Raw genomic sequence first — 18,670 nt, 5'->3', positions numbered from 1 at the left:
CTCTAGTTTTAGGTGATAAGACCTTTTATATTATTGTTTGCATTTTATACACTGTTTTATGCTGCCACTGGTTTTATTGAGTTTTTCTATTAAATTGATCTTGAGTTTCTCCCTCTGGTGGTGTTTACAAATGTACATATGGGCTTTTTTTGTTTGCCTCTGTCATGCTGTTTTTGAATGTGCTTTATAAATGAAACTGGTATAGTGTAATACTGGTAAACATCGGTTATCAGCTATAACAGCTTTATGAATGTACAATATCAATACTCTTCTAGACTTTAGTGCATTATTTTCTAAAAATGCATTTTCTTTATAGATGTATGTTAAGATTTAGTCTCCTGCTTTAAAAGTCTGCTATTTTCCCCTTTTAATGTGTTTTTACAGGCAACATATTAGACAACATGAGGCTTAAAACATCCAGTAAGGAGGCTGAGGGTAGCGCAAAGGAGACTTTTGGCAGCGCAGCTCCTGCTTCGTCTTCCCAAAGATTCCTGTGGTGTCACTGCTATCACCACTGCCCAGACGATTCAACCAATAACACCTGCAGGTAAAGTTCTGCAAAAAACATACGCCTCTGTTTCAGATTAAAGTGTGGGTTTCTGTATTTATTGTGTCCAAATGTCTTATTCAAGGACGGATGGGTACTGTTTTACCATGGTGGAGGAGGAGGGAGGGGTACCAGTACAGACTGCCGGCTGCCTGGGTCTGGTTGGATCCGAATTTCAGTGTAGAGTGAGTTCTAAACATCAAAAAGGATAATTGCATATAACGATTATATAATCAGCTTTTTGAGACAATAAGAGTTAAAAAAGTGAAACCATGAAACTTAGCTGTTTTTTTATTCTCCAGGACACAACCCATAACAGGAGGTCGTTAGAGTGCTGTACAGATGAAGACTACTGTAACAGAAACCTTCATCCCACATTGCCACCCCTCAAACCGCCTCGTAAGTTTTTCTCTCCGCTCTCGTTCCTCCACTCATCTCTTCCCCTCCTTGTTCTCTGCGCAGCAGCCGCTCTGTGGCGATGACAAAGGTAATAATCAATAAGCGGAAAAGTGATGTGTCAGACTTATCATGACATCCTCAGGGAGAAAGAAGTTGGCTGAGGTGGGATGTGTGTGTGTGTGTGTGTGTGTGTGCGCGCGCGCGTGTGTGTGTGTGTGTGTGTGTGTGTGTGTGTGTGTGTGTGTGTGTGTGTGTGTGTGTGTGTGTGTGTGTGTGTGTGTGAACCACGGTCTCCCCTGACTTAGGAGGGAGTCCTTTTGTGTGAATGTGAGAAACGGTAAGCTAAGATTCCCCGGGAAATCACAGGCTTCTGTAGACACCGAGGGCAGAGTCATCAATCTGTAACCCTATCAGGAGGGATCAGGAGGAGAATCCATCGACGAGGCCGAGGGCTTCCTCTCACTGTTGACAAGGAGTGGAAGTGGGGAAAAAGGGGAAAAAGAAAGTATTCCAGAAGGAAATGAAAAATTGATGAGTGAAATACGATTTGCATTTGGTTTATTGTACTCATATTCTGTTTTTGGTGTGAGTTTCCGCTGTGTTGCACGTTTATCACTATTGCGCTCTGCTGATGATTGAACGGGAAGCTTGGAAAAGATAAATATAATGAATGTTCAGATTATTGATCTGATATTTCTCACTTTTGTTTCGTTCTTTCCTGTCTAGTTTATGTGGATGGGAAGATCCACCACATGGCCTTGTTGGTTTCAGTGAGTGTGTGCAGCATCCTGTTGGTTGTCATCATCGTTTTCTGCTATTTCAGGTAAATAGATATGGACTTTAATCTACACAGCAGTAGATGCATATTTGATGATTCTAGATCTTTACGTTGCAGGTACAAGCGACAGGAGTCTCGTCCTCGTTACAGCATTGGTTTGGAACAAGACGAGACCTTCATCCCTCCTGGAGAATCCCTGAAAGACCTGATCGAGCAATCACAAAGCTCTGGCTCAGGCTCAGGACTCCCCCTGCTGGTGAGACACCCATAAGGCACCTGAACGCCTGCATGCATTTGGACACTTTTTAATCTTTTTATTCTTTTTTTTTCCTCCCACAGATGAAAAAAATTGTGGATTGTATAAAATTTTATTTAATTCTAAAAATGAATGTTGTTTTATTTTTTGTAGGATCAGTGGATCTCGATATTGCCAAAAGACAGTGAAAATTATCGTAATAGTTTCTGTGCTTGATGCTCCTCCTCAGGTCCAGAGAACGATAGCCAAGCAGATTCAGATGGTGAAGCAGATCGGCAAAGGGCGTTACGGTGAGGTGTGGATGGGCAGGTGGAGGGGCGAGAAGGTGGCGGTTAAAGTTTTCTTCACCACCGAAGAAGCCAGCTGGTTCAGAGAGACAGAGATTTACCAGACGGTCCTGATGAGACACGAGAACATCCTAGGTGAGTCTGCTTCGCTCGACCTTTAGAAATTATAAACATAAACAAAGTGATTTTTTCTGCTGCTATGAAAAAAAGCAGTAACATAATAATGAATTAACTTATTATCTAAAATAATTAACTTATTATCTAAAATAATTAAACATTTGATTTTGTTCCAATTCATCTATAAGAGCTTAAAAGTTAATAAAAGTGTGAATTTTAGCTTTTTACTTTAGTTTTAGTTTTTTACTTTAGTTTAAAATGATATAAAACGATAAATGAATAGTCGCTCACTGAAACGGCCCATGAACCAGAATCTGAAGATGAAAAACTACAAACCGAGGTTGCTTTAATTAAAATGCTACACGGTGCTTTGTAGTTATGTGATGAAGGGTAAAAATCACGTCTGAAACATGCTGCAGTGCTTAATGCAAGCACGGCTGATAGATACTAGATGTTGGGATTTGAAATGAGTTCCAGGATCTGTGAAGCTGCATTCTCCCACAGTCACACCCTAATAGTCAATTAAAACAAGGAGATAAAACTTGTCTATAAATACACATATAATAAAAAAAATACCTATTAGTTACAAAGATTTGAGATGACAATAGATTTAAATAATTGTTAGATTTTTGTATTTAAATTAAAAGAGCAGCTGCTTTAAACGACGGAATATTTAAGAAATGTTTTCTTGTATTCAATTTTCTTTTGTCACTGAAGTTCTGTCCTTGATAGATGGCAAATTTTAGCCATGCAGAAGAAAACATAAATCAGGAAGACTAAATTCAAAACGTTAATTGGAAAAATGTTCAGTTATTTTTGCAGATAAAAGCCAAAATATTATTTCCAGAGAAAAAGTTGAAATGAGGGGAAACAAACCTCAGTGTGCTCCTGCAACTGTTTTTGATCAGTATATTGTTTTGTTAAGTATTAAGCCCCTCTCACAGTAGCATCGGCTCCGATTAGCATAGCCTGCCTTTTATCAGGGTGCAACCGGACTGTTTTTCAGCCCTCTTCCTGAGGTGGTCTGCTTCAGGCTGACCATGGACAGCACAACCTCTGCTGACTGATAAGTTGGTTCAAATTCACACCTTTCATAGGGGAATCCTCCGATTGGTGGGTAGAATCAGCCCACCTGGGCTTACGGCATTATCATGCTGACTACCTAGGAGCTGAGAACTTATCAGACTGCTTTCATTGCATTCCTAAGCAAGGATGTGTGGAATCAACTGGGCCAGGCTGGGGCTGACTGGGGCTATCCGAGTGGTGTGGAGCCGATGCAAGTGTGAAAGGAGCATTAGTATTATTTTTTTAACCAAGTGATTTGTTTTAACTTTAACATCAGCGTCCAAAACAGAACTCATCTTTCACAATAAGAGCATGCACACGTACCTGAACACCCCCGTAAACACACAAAGTATATATTGTTAGTTTTGTTCTCTGCAGCACACACTGCTGGGTGTTCAGGTTTACAGGTTTGATTCAGCACAGGAAATTACAGTGTTTGTGCTAAAAGTAATATTTATTAAAACCAATAGGGAACCTAAGTCACGCCCATCTACTTCCGGACCATGATTCCGTAGAAGAACGAAAAAAGAATGCAAGTCAACTGGGTTAAAAATGTTATTTTCTAATTCTGCTTGTTTTGTGCCATGATTTCACATATGATGACCGTGAATTTGAAATAAGCATTTTGATACCAAGAAAGCGCTTATTTTCAAACGGGGGAAAATGCTATTTTAGGTTTTGTGTGAAAATAAGTCCAGGACTACAAAAGCGCATCACGAAAGTGACGTCATCGAACCAGACACGGAGAAAACTGAGGGAAAATGGCGGTAAGTCCAAAAAACATTAAATCTTTCCTTCAGGAGGAAAGAACCACCATAAATCTGGCCATTTGGTGAGTAGCAGCTACGCTAGGGCAGAGGAGATTCTGTGGTGACATCATAAATGCGACATGCCAGTGTCTGATTTGTAGTCATGCTAATTATGAACTTTTACAAGCTGATAAGTCTTAAAAGTACACGACGGGCATCTTCAAAACGCCCATCATTAGTTTTCATTTCAACAGAAGTACAACATATGTGTGATCCAAGGCTTGAGGCAAAGCAGATTAGAAAAGTAGGTCTTTTAGCTCCGTTGACTTGCTTTCATTTTTTCATTCCTGTGGGAATCCATGAGCCGACCGGAAAGGGAGAGAGACTTAGGCTCCCTATTCTGGTGCATGGCCACGTCGCTCAGTTGAGCAAGGCATTATGGGTTTTGTAGGTCTTTGAACCAGTGCTGGTTTGATTTTCAAAGTAAAACTGGTCTAAAAATAAAACCTTTCTTCCTAAGATGCTTTTATTATTATCAATTTTTGTTACCTTTTTCAGCATTTCTACCTCATTTCAACATTTGTACTTTTATTTTCAAGACAACAAGCTTCTTCTCCATCGTTTATTTTTATTTTTATGACATTTCTGCCTGACACACTCGATGGTGACAAAGTGCTCCAAATAGTTCAAATCCTATTTAGACCAGCATAAAACAAATCTGTGAACTTCAAATAATCCGAAGCAAATGTTTTTAAATTCATGTTTATTTTTTTGCCAGCACTTTAACTTGTTTGAAAGAGCTTTACGAATAAAATTATTATTTTTATTATGAATTTTTATTTTTCATAATTATAATGGCTCTGCATAAGAAACAGATCATCAAATGTACTGGTTACATTTTGCAAAACCATCAACATCGTGTTGAGAAAGGATAAATCATCTTTTGTAATGTCTACTCCCCTTCACTCCCTCCTCCTCTTTGCCGACAGGTTTCATAGCTGCAGATATCAAAGGCAGCTCCTGGACCCAGCTCTACCTGATCACTGACTACCATGAAAACGGATCTTTGTATGACTACCTCAAATCAACCACTCTGGACAACAAAGGCATGCTGCGCCTGGCCTACTCCTCCATGTCTGGACTCTGTCACCTCCACACGGAGATCTTCGGGACCCAGGGCAAACCTGCCATTGCTCACAGAGACCTGAAGAGTAAAAACATTCTGGTGAAAAGAAACGGGACCTGCTGTATCGCTGACCTGGGTCTGGCTGTCAAGTTTATCAGGTGAGTGTGTCAAAACATCAGAAAATTGTAAAACTTAAAGGGATAATTTACAACTTTTTCATATATTTCAATCAATTTCTTGAGTCAGAATGTGCTAAAATGACACTTTACAGGGTTAATGAATTGCCACTTAGACCCTGTCTTCCCTGTGGCCAGAATAGTTCACTTGTACTTCAGTGTGGCTGCCCACCATCTGTTAGACTCAGACAAAAATTGAGCTGACATATCTGGCCCTGCAGTCTGGTTCCAGCAAGTTTCCTGCATGTTTTAGACCATGAACACAGCTGATTTGTTTAATTTAGTGATAAATCACTCCTGTAGACACTAACGAAGGCTGGGGTGACATTTCAGCTGTTAGATGAAGGCGTTAAAAAGACAAACTCACAGCGAGATAAGCTTTGCTTTTGGTTCTACAGACACTGGGGGTGCTAAAAGCAAGCCAAAACTGCTTCTCCCCCTACTGGTTGAAAGTAGAAGTACAACTTTCATAAACAACCCTGCCACAGCCTTCTGTAGCTAACGCTAACAGCGAGCTAACACTAACATGAGCAAACTTATACTAAAATAAGCCACAAAGTAAAAAGATCCAGAATGTTGAACAAAAATGTTATTTACAAGTCCAGTCGCAACAAAGCCAGGTCACCATCAGTCCATCATTTCCTATCCTCCTCCAAACAAGTGTAGGCCAGGCCAGTGGTTTTAGCTCTTTGCTTCGCTTATCTTTATTTAACTTCCAGGTTCTGCCATGATGCCAACAAAATAAGCTAAATTCTTCTTCCTGTGCTTTTTATTGACAGTCAGCAAACTGAACAAGCTAAATGCTAATCTTTAAATTAAGCTACCGGCACTAAACCGCTTAAGCAAGTAGAGGCCTGCAAAAGTGTTCCTACCCAAACCGCAAAAGTGTTAAGGGTAGTTTCTGATCAGCAGACGGCTACAGAGTGCCGTCCAATGAGAAGTTGTTCATGTTTCTGCCTCAAGAACCACTGAAACCAGTTGGAAAGTGTTGAAAACTCTAGCGCTGCTTCAACATTAGATGAAATCCACTTTTATTCTCATTTTCTGTAGTGACACAAATGAAGTGGACATCCCTCCCAACACTCGAGTTGGTACAAAGCGCTACATGCCTCCAGAAGTTTTAGATGAGACCTTGAACAGGAGTCACTTTCAGTCGTACATCATGGCGGACATATACAGCTTTGGGCTCATCCTTTGGGAGATTGCTCGGCGTTGCGTCTCAGGAGGTAAACAAGCTCAAGTAAAATTCATTCTGTTTTTTTTTTCTTTTGGACCCAAACTCATTTCATCTGAGCACATTTCATTTGTTGTGAATCCCACATGGGTCAGGAATCCTGGAGGAGTACCAGTTACCATACCATGAGTTAGTCCCTGCAGACCCTTCCTATGAAGACATGAGAGAGGTGGTGTGCATCAAGAAGCTGCGGCCCTCATTTCCTAATCGATGGACCAGTGATGAGGTAACTCATAAAAAGGTGCCATATTTTGCACGCACAAACAATTAAATGACTCCTCTAATAAAAATGTGTGTCTCCACAGTGTTTGAGACAGATGGGGAAGCTGATGACAGAATGCTGGGCCCACAACCCGGCCTGTCGCCTCACAGCTCTGCGGGTCAAAAAGACACTTGCCAAAATGTCAGAATCACAGGACATCAAGCTGTGAGGAGTTGCAGCCAGCTGTGCATGGAGAGGGCAACGATGATCACACTGGATCTGATCCAGGCTGGGACAGTCTTTATTTCTTTTGTTTTGGGGAAAGAAGCAGGAAAAGCATCACTGGATCTAAAACTCTGGATCTAATGCACAGAACCCTGCAAAGCCCTACGTTTGGTCAGAGATTGCAACAAATCAGTGTGTGGGTCTCAAACCGAGAAAAGGTCCCTATGCACATGCTCCAAAGGTCTCTAGAATGAGGCTGTAGCTGCAGAGAAACTCAGTCTACTGACCAGGAAGTGGAAGAATATACCTGTGCTTTCTGTGAAAGCTGCCCTACCTGTAGACGAAGGTCCGATTAACAGAACTGAAGGGATAGAGCAACCCGTTACTGCACCTAAACACCTCTGTTCTACACACTCATCATCCCACTACTGGCTTTATACAGTTATTGTTATTATTATTGGATTGAACACATTCTTGTCACTCTTGAATGGACTGACCTTGTGTGTCAGAAGTATTTTGAGGCTTTATTGTAAATTTCTGTTGAAGCTGATTAAAGTTTTCAGACACTGAAGAGATGTTGAACTTGTATGTGAGCTGCAGTAGATTTATCAAAGTTGTAAAACTGCATTTTCCATGTAAAACTCTAAATTTGTCAGATTATATGTGGAAAAAATAATGTTTATATGGTTCAATAAATTTGGATTGAAGGCCTTTTTTTTGCTGTTTACTGCAACTGTATTACTATCAAGGTGAGACACACTCATAGGTTCTCTTACGGGGTTTCGAATTACAAAACCATAAACAGTCACCGTGAACAAATGTAGCAGGCAAGAAGCAGATATGAGGTGAAGTGAGGGTTGCTGGTTCAATCCCAGCTTGGAGACTAGTTACAATGAGCGCAGTTTTAAACACTTTTAATCCAAAGTTTCATAAGACTTAACTTTATACTGCTGTAAGGTACACATTCCTTCTTTCCTTGACCTCAGACCATTTTTCTGCTGCAAAGAAGAATTCTGTGTAGTTTGGCACAGCTTCAAATACAGCAACCAATCTGAAAATTAAAAATCAGATATTTTTTATTTTTCTTTAAGTTTGTAGACTTTTGTTCATTATTGCACTATTACCTAAAGATTATTAAAAACCAATAAATTAGGTCACGGGTAATTACGGCTCTTTGAGATAAATGGGGATTAGCTAGAATTGGTATTGCTGGGTCAGAGCTGGAATCACAAATGAGTACAAAAACTCTATAATGTACTATGACCCAAGTCACCTGAACCTCTTCAAATATTCGATTAGAGTAGCTTTAAGAAGGCAGAAACACGTGCAGCTGCCCCCGCTCTGACCAGCTGTTTGGCCTGAACGAAAGTCAAGTCTCCAAACAGGTTGTTTAAAGGCTACATTCACCTTTTTCTCAGAAATACATGTTTAAAGGTGTGAAACACAGAAAAAAAAACTTTTTTAACGATTATTCCTGATTCTGATCGGTCACTGTGTTTCACACAGGCTGAACATCTACAACACCTGTCTCCTGCATTAGCTTCTGACAGAAAATAGAGGGTGAAGCTCTATGATTAGAAAAGCCTGACAGATCTACGTCACACTGCCACTTAACATTCATTGACTCACCCATCTTGGCTCATGATGGAGAAGGCTGTTGTACGATTAGCGTCCAGGAAACGGCAGAGAATGTCTCAGCTAGTAGAAGCTAAATGTTTGCCTTAGCAACTCCACCACATGGCATAACTCCTTCAGGCTTGTGTCGTTTGTGGAGATAAAATGTAAGGCTCTCTCTTCTCAACCACCTTAGGGGGTGTTACCCACTTTGACCTTGGGGCTTCCAGTCCATGCACAAATCGTCCTGTACACGATGTTGCTGTTTTCCAGTCCAAGGTGAAATGTCCAAATAACAGGAAATAACACCCCAAATCCTGCCATCTGAAGCTCAGCTGTGATGTGGGCGCACACACACACACACACGCACGCATGCACGCACACACACACACACACACACACACACACTTACATCAAGTACAGTGAACTTTGTCATGTTCAAGAAACCAGTCTGAGATGATTTGAGTTTTATGGCATGGCACATTGTCCTGCTAGAGGTAGCCATCAAAAGATGGGTACACTGAGGACAATACTCGGGTTGGCTGTGGCATTGCAACATGGATCAATTAGTACTAAAGGGCTGCATAGGTCTGAAACCCCTCAGCCAAATATTCAGCAAGACTGGCTATGGATACCGACTCAAGAATAGAACCACTGTCAGACACCTCCTCTACAGGGATGACATAACGCTGTACGCTGTTACAACCAGGTGTCTAGGGGGCCTGGGGTAACATGGAGGACGCGTGACACAAAGGAAAATTAACAAAGGTTTTATTTACTTTCTCTTAATTCAGAAAAGATTACTATTATGGTTTTAACCACCACGGATCTAAATCCACTTTTACCAAAACAGGTTCAAACAGTAAGAGCACAATATCGAAGTTCTAAGTGGGAGACAACAGACCAGAGGAAATGCAGCTCTGCACTATTGTCCCCCTTGGTGAGGAGCTCCAGCTGGTCCTTTAAACAATTTGTGGCTGATGAAAACCCAGCTCAGCTGGTCCAGGGAGGAGCAAGGGTGAGCCAACATAGTCTGCAGGCAGGCTCCTCAGATGCAACATAAAATGCACAGAAAAATGAAATCACAACACAAAAAGGCTCCAGCCGTAACACTTCCCCCCATAAAGCCTAAGGTCTACACCTTTGGGTACAAAAAACAAAACAAACACTGCTACATCTCATTCTCCAGGTTGGGCTAAACCAAAATCTTTTCTGTGCCTTTGCTGCTTGTCATCTTACTTAATAAGTGGCCAAAGCACGGAATTTGTAAAGCGAAGGTCTCTGTACACTACTCACGGATAAATCATAATGGTTTCTTTTTATTTTTCCTCTTTATTTTGGCTGGTCCACAAAACCCAGCATCAAACACGGGCGGCTCAGGCTCAGCAACACGTCTGTCCATTTCACAGGAGCCTGTGTTTTTGTTTCCTGCAATGAGACCATTAGGAGTAGAAACTGACATGTTTTCTACTCCCTTAGCTTGAGGTTTTGACCAGGCAGGTGGAACCACCAAGTCCCCGGCGATGTCATTTCCCAACAGGAGAACGACGCCATCCACTGGTAGGGAGCGACAGACAGCAATGTTAAAATATCCTGTGACGAGATCAGATGTTAAAAACACACGATGGACAGGCCTCTGAAAGGACAGGGGCGCAATCCCTTTAACAACTACTTTAAAACCACAAGCACTTCTTCCAGAAAAGGGTAATGCCGAACTCAGAATGAGAGAATGAGATGCCCCAGTGTCCCTCAGGATTTTTATCGGTACAGGCCTATCATCAGCCGACAATGAAACAAATCCAGAAAATACAAATGGCTTAAAACATGATCCCACATCCCGTTCCCCAACAGTAACATGGGCTGAACAGGTAAAAACCTCAACATTGTCAGGCTGTTCTTGTCTTACATTCTTGGCCTGGAGAATGAGACAGTCCTTTATGACATGACCAGGCTTGTGACAATAAAAACACAGAGCAGGTTCAGGAACGACATTCGTTATGTCTGCCTCAGCAGGCGGCCCAGGTGAGGGTCTTCTGTTGGGATCAAAGTTCACCCTGTGAGTTAACACAAACTCATCCGCGAGCTGCGCTGCAGCAGACAATGACGTCACCTTCTGCTCGTTTACATACTGAACCACTTTATCAGGGATGCAGCGTTTAAATTCCTCAAGGAGCAGGAGCTCACGCAAAGTAGAAAAGTCTTTTACCTTGGAGGAATTACACCATTTATCGAATAAAACCGTTTTTACTCGAGCAAACTCTATGTGTGTCTGTGCAGAGTTTTTCCTGGAAAGTCTGAATTTCTGGCGATAGGCTTCTGGCACCAACTCATATGCCTGTAAAACTGCAGTTTTAACGGTGTCATAATTATTGCTATCCGAGACAGAGAGAGCGGCTACAACCTCGGAGGCTTTACCTGTGAATCTGCACTGCAGCAGAAGAGGCCACACATCCCGCGGCCAATTAAGCGCCGTTGCGATGCGTTCAAACGCAGAGAAGTAGCAGTCAACCTCAGATTCCCTGAAAACAGGCATCAACGCCATGCAGTTACTGATATTAAAAGAGTCTTGCGGTGGGGAACTCACCGGAGATGTCTCTTTCTCAGCCTTCACAGCCTCGTGTTCAAGTTCAAGTTTGCGGAGCCGCAATTTTGTATCAGCTTCCAGTTCCAGCTTTCTCATCTCAAACTCCAGCTGTCTGCGCTGGGCTCGGTCCTCAGCGTCCAAACGGAGTTGCTCAATCCTCAGCCTGAATTCGGCTGGAGTCATGTCCTCATCAGAGTCAGCCGGGTCGGCGTCTCCAGCAGCTGTAACCAGTCTGTCTCTGTCATCAGGTGCTGCAGGGCTGACAGGGGGCGGGGTCGCCAGGGGAGGTTCAGCATGTACACGGGCCTCCGCAGGCGAGGCAGCCTGTTGCCGAGTAAGCAGGCCCAAGTCCTCCAGGCCACTGATTACCACCTCCTGCAGCTCCACCTTTAACATTGAGCTGTCCACCTGAAATCCAAAGTGATCCGCCACGTCCAGCAGATCCCGCTTGCGACAGGCACCAATCAGTCCACGGGATGGGGCCTCCACAAACTGCGCTAAATCAAAAGTAGCCATAACTGGTAAAACACTGAGACACACAAATGATCACGCATCCAGCCTCAGTTTAAGGGTACTTAATGATCGCGGACGAGCCCCCATATGTTACAACCAGGTGTCTAGGGGGCCTGGGGTAACATGGAGGACGTGTGACACAAAGGAAAATTAACAAAGGTTTTATTTACTTTCTCTTAATTCAGAAAAGATTACCATTATGGTTTTAACCACCACGGATCTAAATCCACTTTTACCAAAACAGGTTCAAACAGTAAGAGCACAATATCGAAGTTCTAAGTGGGAGACAACAGACCAGAGGAAATGCAGCTCTGCACTATTGTCCCCCTTGGTGAGGAGCTCCAGCTGGTCCTTTAAACAATTTGTGGCTGATGAAAACCCAGCTCAGCTGGTCCAGGGAGGAGCAAGGGTGAGCCAACATAGTCTGCAGGCAGGCTCCTCAGATGCAACATAAAATGCACAGAAAAATGAAATCACAACACAAAAAGGCTCCAGCCGTAACAACGCCAAGAGCGAGCGAGACATCGACTCACTGATCCACACCACCAGGATCTACAGCACTGATATCAGAATGTCAATCGGACTTGGGAAGTGTGGTCAGATGGTGACTAAGAAAGAGAAGGTGGTCCACACAGAAGGGGTCTCACTCCCAGAAGAAACAATAGCAGACGTTGAGGACAGCTACAAGTACCTCGGTATCCCACAAGCAAATGGCAACTTTGATGAAGCACTAAGAAAAGGAGTCACAGTCAAATACAACGAGTAAGGCAAGTCCTAAGAAGTCAGCTCGATGGCAGGAACAAAATCCGGACAATAAACAGCTACACCCTGCCAGTAATCAGAAATCCTGCAGGAATAATAAGATTGCCACAGGAAGAAATACAAACCACAGATGTTAAGACATGGAAGCTTCTAACCATGCATGGAGGGTTCCATGCCAAGTCCAGTACTCTGAGACTGTACACTTGCTGTAAGGAAGGAGGCTGAGGACTAGTGAGTGTGAGAGCCATTGTCCACGATGAAACATCCAAGATCCATAAGTACATCAAGGATAAGGCCCCAACAGATGACATGCTCAGTGAATGTCTCAGACAATGGAAAACAGAGGAGGAGACGCTAGAATTACCATCATGGGAGGACAAGCCCCTACATGGGATGTACCATCCACAGATGTGGTGGATATCAAGACATCCTACCGATGGCTAGAAAGGGCTGGTCTGACGGACAGCACAGAGGCATTCATCATGGCTGCACAGGAACAGGCCCTGAACACCAGAGCAACAGAGGCCAAGATCTACCACACCAGACAAGACCCAAGGTGTAGGCTATGAGGCCCCTGAGACAATCCACCACATAATGGCAGGGTGTAAGAAGCTGGCAGGGAAAGCATACATGGAACAGCACAACCAAGTAGCTGGCATCGTGTACAGGACCATCTGTGCAGAGTATGGACTGGAAGCCCCAAGGTCAAAGTGGGTAACACCCCCTAAGGTGGTAGAGAACGAGAGAGCCAAGCTCCTGTGGATCCAGACTGACAAAATGGTGATGGAGAATCAACCGGACATGGTGATGGTGGACAGGCAACAGAGGACAGCCATTGTGGTTGATGTGGCGTTTCCCAGTGATGGCAACATCAGGAAAAAGGAACACGAGAAACCAGAGAAGTATCAGAGCCTCAAAGAAGAACTTGAGAAAGCCTGGAGAGTGAAGATATCAGTGTTACCCGTGGTCATCGGCGAACTTCGGGCAGTAACCCCCAGATTAGAGGAGTGGCTAAAGCGGATCCCAGGAAGACATCAGCTCCAAGGCCTCTGGTATAGGACCCAAGCTTGGAAGGATGAGATCACCTGTGGAGGGTGAGATGGGAATAATATATGTATATATATATATATATATATATATATATATATATATATATATATATATATATATATGTGTGTGTGTGTGTGTGTGTGTGTGTGTGTGTGTGTGTGTGTGTGTGTGTAAATAATGTATTGATCAAATGAGTGAACTACACCTGAAATCTACTAGAGAAATGTTTCTCACCATGTTTTTAGCTCATCCATAAAAATCTGCAAAACTTTTGTAAAACATTGACAACATTTGTTTAGAGTTTGGTGAATTTCTTCAAATCAAGGTATTGCTAGTTGCTAATAGAGAGTGGATATCTCTTTCTTTCCTTTTGTGAGTCAAGCTTTGATTCATTCCTACATCAAGGGGTGGTCAGTTTGTTCAGGAAAAGAGTGCTGTTACTCCACTGATGCAGCTGGTGGTGGCTGGAAAATAACGAGGATTTTTTTTATGTCTTTGATGAAAAAAGAAAAAACAAAACACCTTAACACCTCATTATGACTCAAACGTGCTGTTGAGCACAAGGCGTGCAACCAAAAACCACAAGGACTTTTCAGTTTTTCACATTTTCTCACTCCAGACTAGTTTTTCTCACGTTCTTCAATCTGGAACATATAATTATCTCACCGGTTATTGTTGCAGAAGTCACACACACACACACACACACGCACGCACGCACGCACGCACGCACGCACGCACGCACGCACGCACACACACACACACACACACACACACACACACACACTCTGTTTAGTTCTTTTAAAATAAACCACCACCAGACACCACATTTATCAGCATTGCTTATAAATATAATTTATTAATTGTCTTAAAAATTCTTTCTTACACTTTGTACAGAAAACAATTAGAGGAGATAGAGAGGCAAGCAGTCAGCAAGATTAAGCAAGACTCTTGAAGCGCGCCAAAGTTAGCATAAAATAATGGACCGATACTATCCCACGCTAATCAAATCACTCATGGTAATTAAAAATCAAAATGCACTCACAAAGACAGCTCTAATTATAGACTTCTATGATAACCAATGCCAAGTTTGCATAGTAGACACTGCTTTTACAAAACAGGAAACAAAACCTCAAAGGAAAAACAAAACCAGAACATACAAACTATTATCTAACTGTACTGCTCTTTTTAAATTCAGAAATTTGCCAACTATAGTCAACAGTACACAACTGTACATACTGTAGATATAAAATATTTGTACATAATTTGATATTTTTTAACTTTTTTTCGTCACATCATGAAGGATTGCCCTCCAGAGGTCCTGATGTTCTCTCCTCGTTGGAAAACCCCCGTTAACAGCACTAACTACACGTTCATCCTGCTGGTAAACGGCTGTAAACTTTGAACTGGGAGTTAACATTAGTTAAATCCTCATTTATTAACTGATGTATCTCACTGAATCTGTTAAAAAATACTTTTTCTGTAGACCTCAGCTTGACGTTCAAGCTGTTTTTATGTTTTTACACAAACCTCTGAAACAAACAGAACAACTGAGTCGGCGTGTTTTGGCTTTTATCCTCATAAACGTTTCCTTTTGATTTTCTCATACTAGAATTGAAGTTAAAAAAATAAAACTACCCACTTTTTTTGTCTTTCACACCTGCTGTGACGCCGACAGCTCCTCCAAGGCCGCTGCACCGCCCAGCTCTGGTTTTACACGTGTAGAAAAAGGTCCGGATCTTGTAGTCGCACATTCCTCACAGACTAAACAAGGAAGGAAAATCGATGTAGAAAATCAATGTCTGAGTGGATGACCATGAGATGAAAGCTGTCATGACCAGGGAAAGGCCTGACCTTTTGTCCTATTCTTCAGTTAAATCCTGATTTATTTTTGCAATCTTTATTTTGAAGAATATCCTCTTAAAAATCTCTGCACCCACTTTCTGAACAGTGTATGTATTCCTTGAGTCCAGTGGAAATCCAACCTAGTTTTACATTTTCCCTGCAAAATTATGTATTCAATTCATTTTAAACCCTCTAGTTAGTTAACTTTTAGCTTCAACTTGCAACTTTTCTCATAATTAGACCAAATGATGGCTTGTTTGCTGCTAACTAAAAGTTGATTAGAACATGATGTGAACATAGAATATAACAAGATTTTAAAAATACAAAATGAAATGTAAATAATCATAATTAATGAAGAAAATAAAGAGATACATTGACATTAGGATGAATGTTATAAGCATGTATTTACAATTTTCAGGTGATTGACCAAAAATAAAAAGTCTTACTTTAAATCTTCAAAGGCCACTAGATGGCGCCAGTGACCAGCAAAGTCACGGACGTATCATTTATACCTGACATCCTCCTAAAGCCTAAAGTATTAGAATACTAGTTACGTTTATTGATAATAAAGAAAATATGTTTTTTTTATTTTTTCTATTTTCATACTCATTATGAATTGTGATGTTGTTCATCACTGGGTTAAAAAAAGGTCCTGTCCAGAAACAAGCCTCAACTAAACCCAAAAAAAAAAAAAAAAAAAAAAAAAAGAATACAGCTTTGAAACAAACTTAGTGCACATACACTCTAAAAATGAAATGTTGAATTTACTCGAAACAGTAATCCAGAGTTTCGCTCTTAGAAGAAATACGTATTTTACATATTTTTTTAGAAATCTGTAAAAGTAATAGTCTTACCCTGTACCGTGATATGATGTAGGCAATTTGTTTTGTTAAGCCCACCCCTTGTCCCATAGAAATCCATGAAATTAGAATTTATTGACACTTAGCATTAGCCAATAGCGTTAGACATCGGCTTACGTACAGATGTCAGTTACAGAGTTTGTGGGTGTTTATGGACGTACCTAGACAGATGCAGCGTTGAAGACCTTTCTAATGGAAAAGTAGGTCTTTAAACAACGATTGGGTGTGTTGGTCAGCTGGAGGTGAAAGTTCACAAACAAGAGGTGTTGCTTTCAGCCATAATCGCCGAACTGTGTATGGAGGTGCGATACGTTTTTCCTCAGATGGTGCTGCTCTCTGAGAAAAAAACTCTGTTTTAACCAACTTATGTGAACTTGTTCCACTAAACCTAGTTGCTTTAATATAAAGAGTAATATGCACTTACTTTTAACATAATGCTTATCAGGCTGGGAATATACCTCGCACTGACGCAAGCTACGTCTTGTTCACATACTTGCTGCTGCACTGCATGTAGTACTGCAGTACTTGTGTAGCATTGTGTAGTACACAATAGAGAACTCAGACCGGATAACATCCCAGGTTTGTGAGGTACAACCAAACCAAACATGGCATCAATTTTAAGAGATCAGTGACCGGTTAACTTTGAGATAATGACAGAAAAAAGGACAGCAGCGGTATCGTAGAAAGACTTCTAAACCAGAGACAGCGTTACAATGGCGAGTGTGTTTAGCTCAATTTGTCAACTCTACCTACTGGTTACTTGCATATTGCAGCTTCCAAATGTTTAGCTTTAATTTCGGGGAATTCGCGCAAACGCTTCAGACACAAATTACGTCAGGCAGCCATAATAAATGTGCGTTCACATAATTTAAAGCAACTAGGTTTAACAGAACCAGTTGACACAACTTAGTCAAGTAAATTCAACATCTCATTTCTGAAAGTGTCCACTGCGAAGCGTGGTAAAAATCTTTGGGTCGGACATTTTAGATACAGTTCTTTTGCCGATGATTTTGTTTAACCATAACCTTAATGATTTAAAGAAAGCCCTTATTCTATCAGTCCAAAAAGAGAAACCTGCAAACTCAGGCTTGTTTCTGGTCAGGACAAACAGTTACTGTGTGGCAAATTCTATGGCAGGAAATGATCCACACATATGGATGGCAGAATACATAAAGCATTTCCCTAGAAACGATTTGAAAGGCGACAAACTGTACTGAAACACGTACAACCGAGGCTCACGAGGCTCCCCTCTCATTATCTGTGATCCATCCAGATGGTCACCTGCCACCGCTTCCATCGTTTTATGTTTATGTCCTTCCTCTTTCCTGTAATCAGTTTACCTGCTCTCTGTGTTTGATCTCATCTTTCCAAAGAGTCAAACTCAAGTCTTAGTTTATCCTCGGTCCTACTGCTCCGTGGTCTTCTGTAATTAGTTTACCTCCTCTTTCTTTTTCCATTCCTGTAGATGTTCTCAAGGTCGACTATCTGATTCGCTATTTTCATGTCTCAGCTTTGTTTGGTATGAAAGTAACAGCAAGAAAAAAAAAGTGGTGTTACAGTAAAAAAAAGGCTTTTTTTTTGTTTTGTTTTTTAGGCGTGTGTGTTTCCTTTGTTCCTGATTGGTTGGACGATCTCTCCTATGGTCGCAATTTCTTGCACAATTCACTCACACACAACAGATGTACAAACGTAGGTCCAGCTCCAGCTCGAGCACCTGTTGTTCCGTTCACCACGTCGAAGTGATTACCATGATTTCTAAACAGTGCTCCGTCACCATGGCGACAGCTTTTGCTTGCGTCTAATTGATTCATTGCTCTGTAGCTGCGGTATCAAACCCAGATAATTCAGTTGTAATTATCTCCAGAGTTTAGCAGTTGTCGTATTAAATATGGTGCTTTCGTCAGTGTTCTGATGCCATAGAGGCCAGGGTGCTGTCATGTCGACCCATTTCTTCTAACACGGCAGCCAGTTCATTTAGGTCTCCGTCAGGGAAATGCTGAGCCTCCCAGAGGTCCAGGATCACACCAGTCGGACTGGACTTGGTGGCAAAGTAGTTCAAGTATCTGGAGAGAAAAAAATTACAATCAAGAAGAAAGAAAAATTTAAGATACGATGACAAAATTAATGTTAGCTATCAACTACTTGATTGTAGGAAGTTTAATGTCTCTGTTTAATTGTTTAGGATTGGCAAAAATACTCTGACTAAATACAAAATGCACTTTTCAAATGAAGATTTTATTTATTAAAGAGGAAGTCCCCCCAAATCCACTTTGTTTCTTGCTGA

The 18,670-nt window shown here is 41.6% G+C and overlaps 2 protein-coding genes across 3 annotated transcripts in view; one reads left to right on the top strand and one right to left on the bottom strand.

Moving 5' to 3' along the window:
- The window catches only part of bmpr1ba (bone morphogenetic protein receptor, type IBa), a 42,941-nt gene extending 35,068 nt beyond the window's left edge, over positions 1-7,873 (top strand). Inside the window, exons 2-11 of the mRNA XM_015972729.3 lie at positions 385-547; positions 633-732; positions 850-946; positions 1,673-1,769; positions 1,842-1,980; positions 2,210-2,402; positions 5,188-5,482; positions 6,551-6,726; positions 6,830-6,960; positions 7,040-7,873. Of these exons, the coding sequence (XP_015828215.1) occupies positions 385-547; positions 633-732; positions 850-946; positions 1,673-1,769; positions 1,842-1,980; positions 2,210-2,402; positions 5,188-5,482; positions 6,551-6,726; positions 6,830-6,960; positions 7,040-7,165 (1,517 nt within the window). The 3' untranslated portion in view covers positions 7,166-7,873. The remainder of the gene's footprint in view (positions 1-384; positions 548-632; positions 733-849; positions 947-1,672; positions 1,770-1,841; positions 1,981-2,209; positions 2,403-5,187; positions 5,483-6,550; positions 6,727-6,829; positions 6,961-7,039) is intronic.
- Positions 7,874-18,097: 10,224 nt separating this feature from the next.
- The window catches only part of LOC107394017 (netrin receptor UNC5C), a 312,247-nt gene continuing 311,674 nt past the window's right edge, over positions 18,098-18,670 (bottom strand). For both annotated transcript variants that reach the window (XM_054731499.2, XM_054731500.2), the window contains one exon: positions 18,098-18,449. In XM_054731499.2, the coding sequence (XP_054587474.2) occupies positions 18,287-18,449 (163 nt within the window). In that variant the 3' untranslated portion in view covers positions 18,098-18,286. The remainder of the gene's footprint in view (positions 18,450-18,670) is intronic.

The sequence above is a fragment of the Nothobranchius furzeri genome, chromosome 17, assembly GCF_043380555.1.
Source record: "Nothobranchius furzeri strain GRZ-AD chromosome 17, NfurGRZ-RIMD1, whole genome shotgun sequence".
NCBI lineage: Eukaryota > Metazoa > Chordata > Actinopteri > Cyprinodontiformes > Nothobranchiidae > Nothobranchius > Nothobranchius furzeri.
This window is presented reverse-complemented; position numbering and strand designations above follow the sequence as displayed.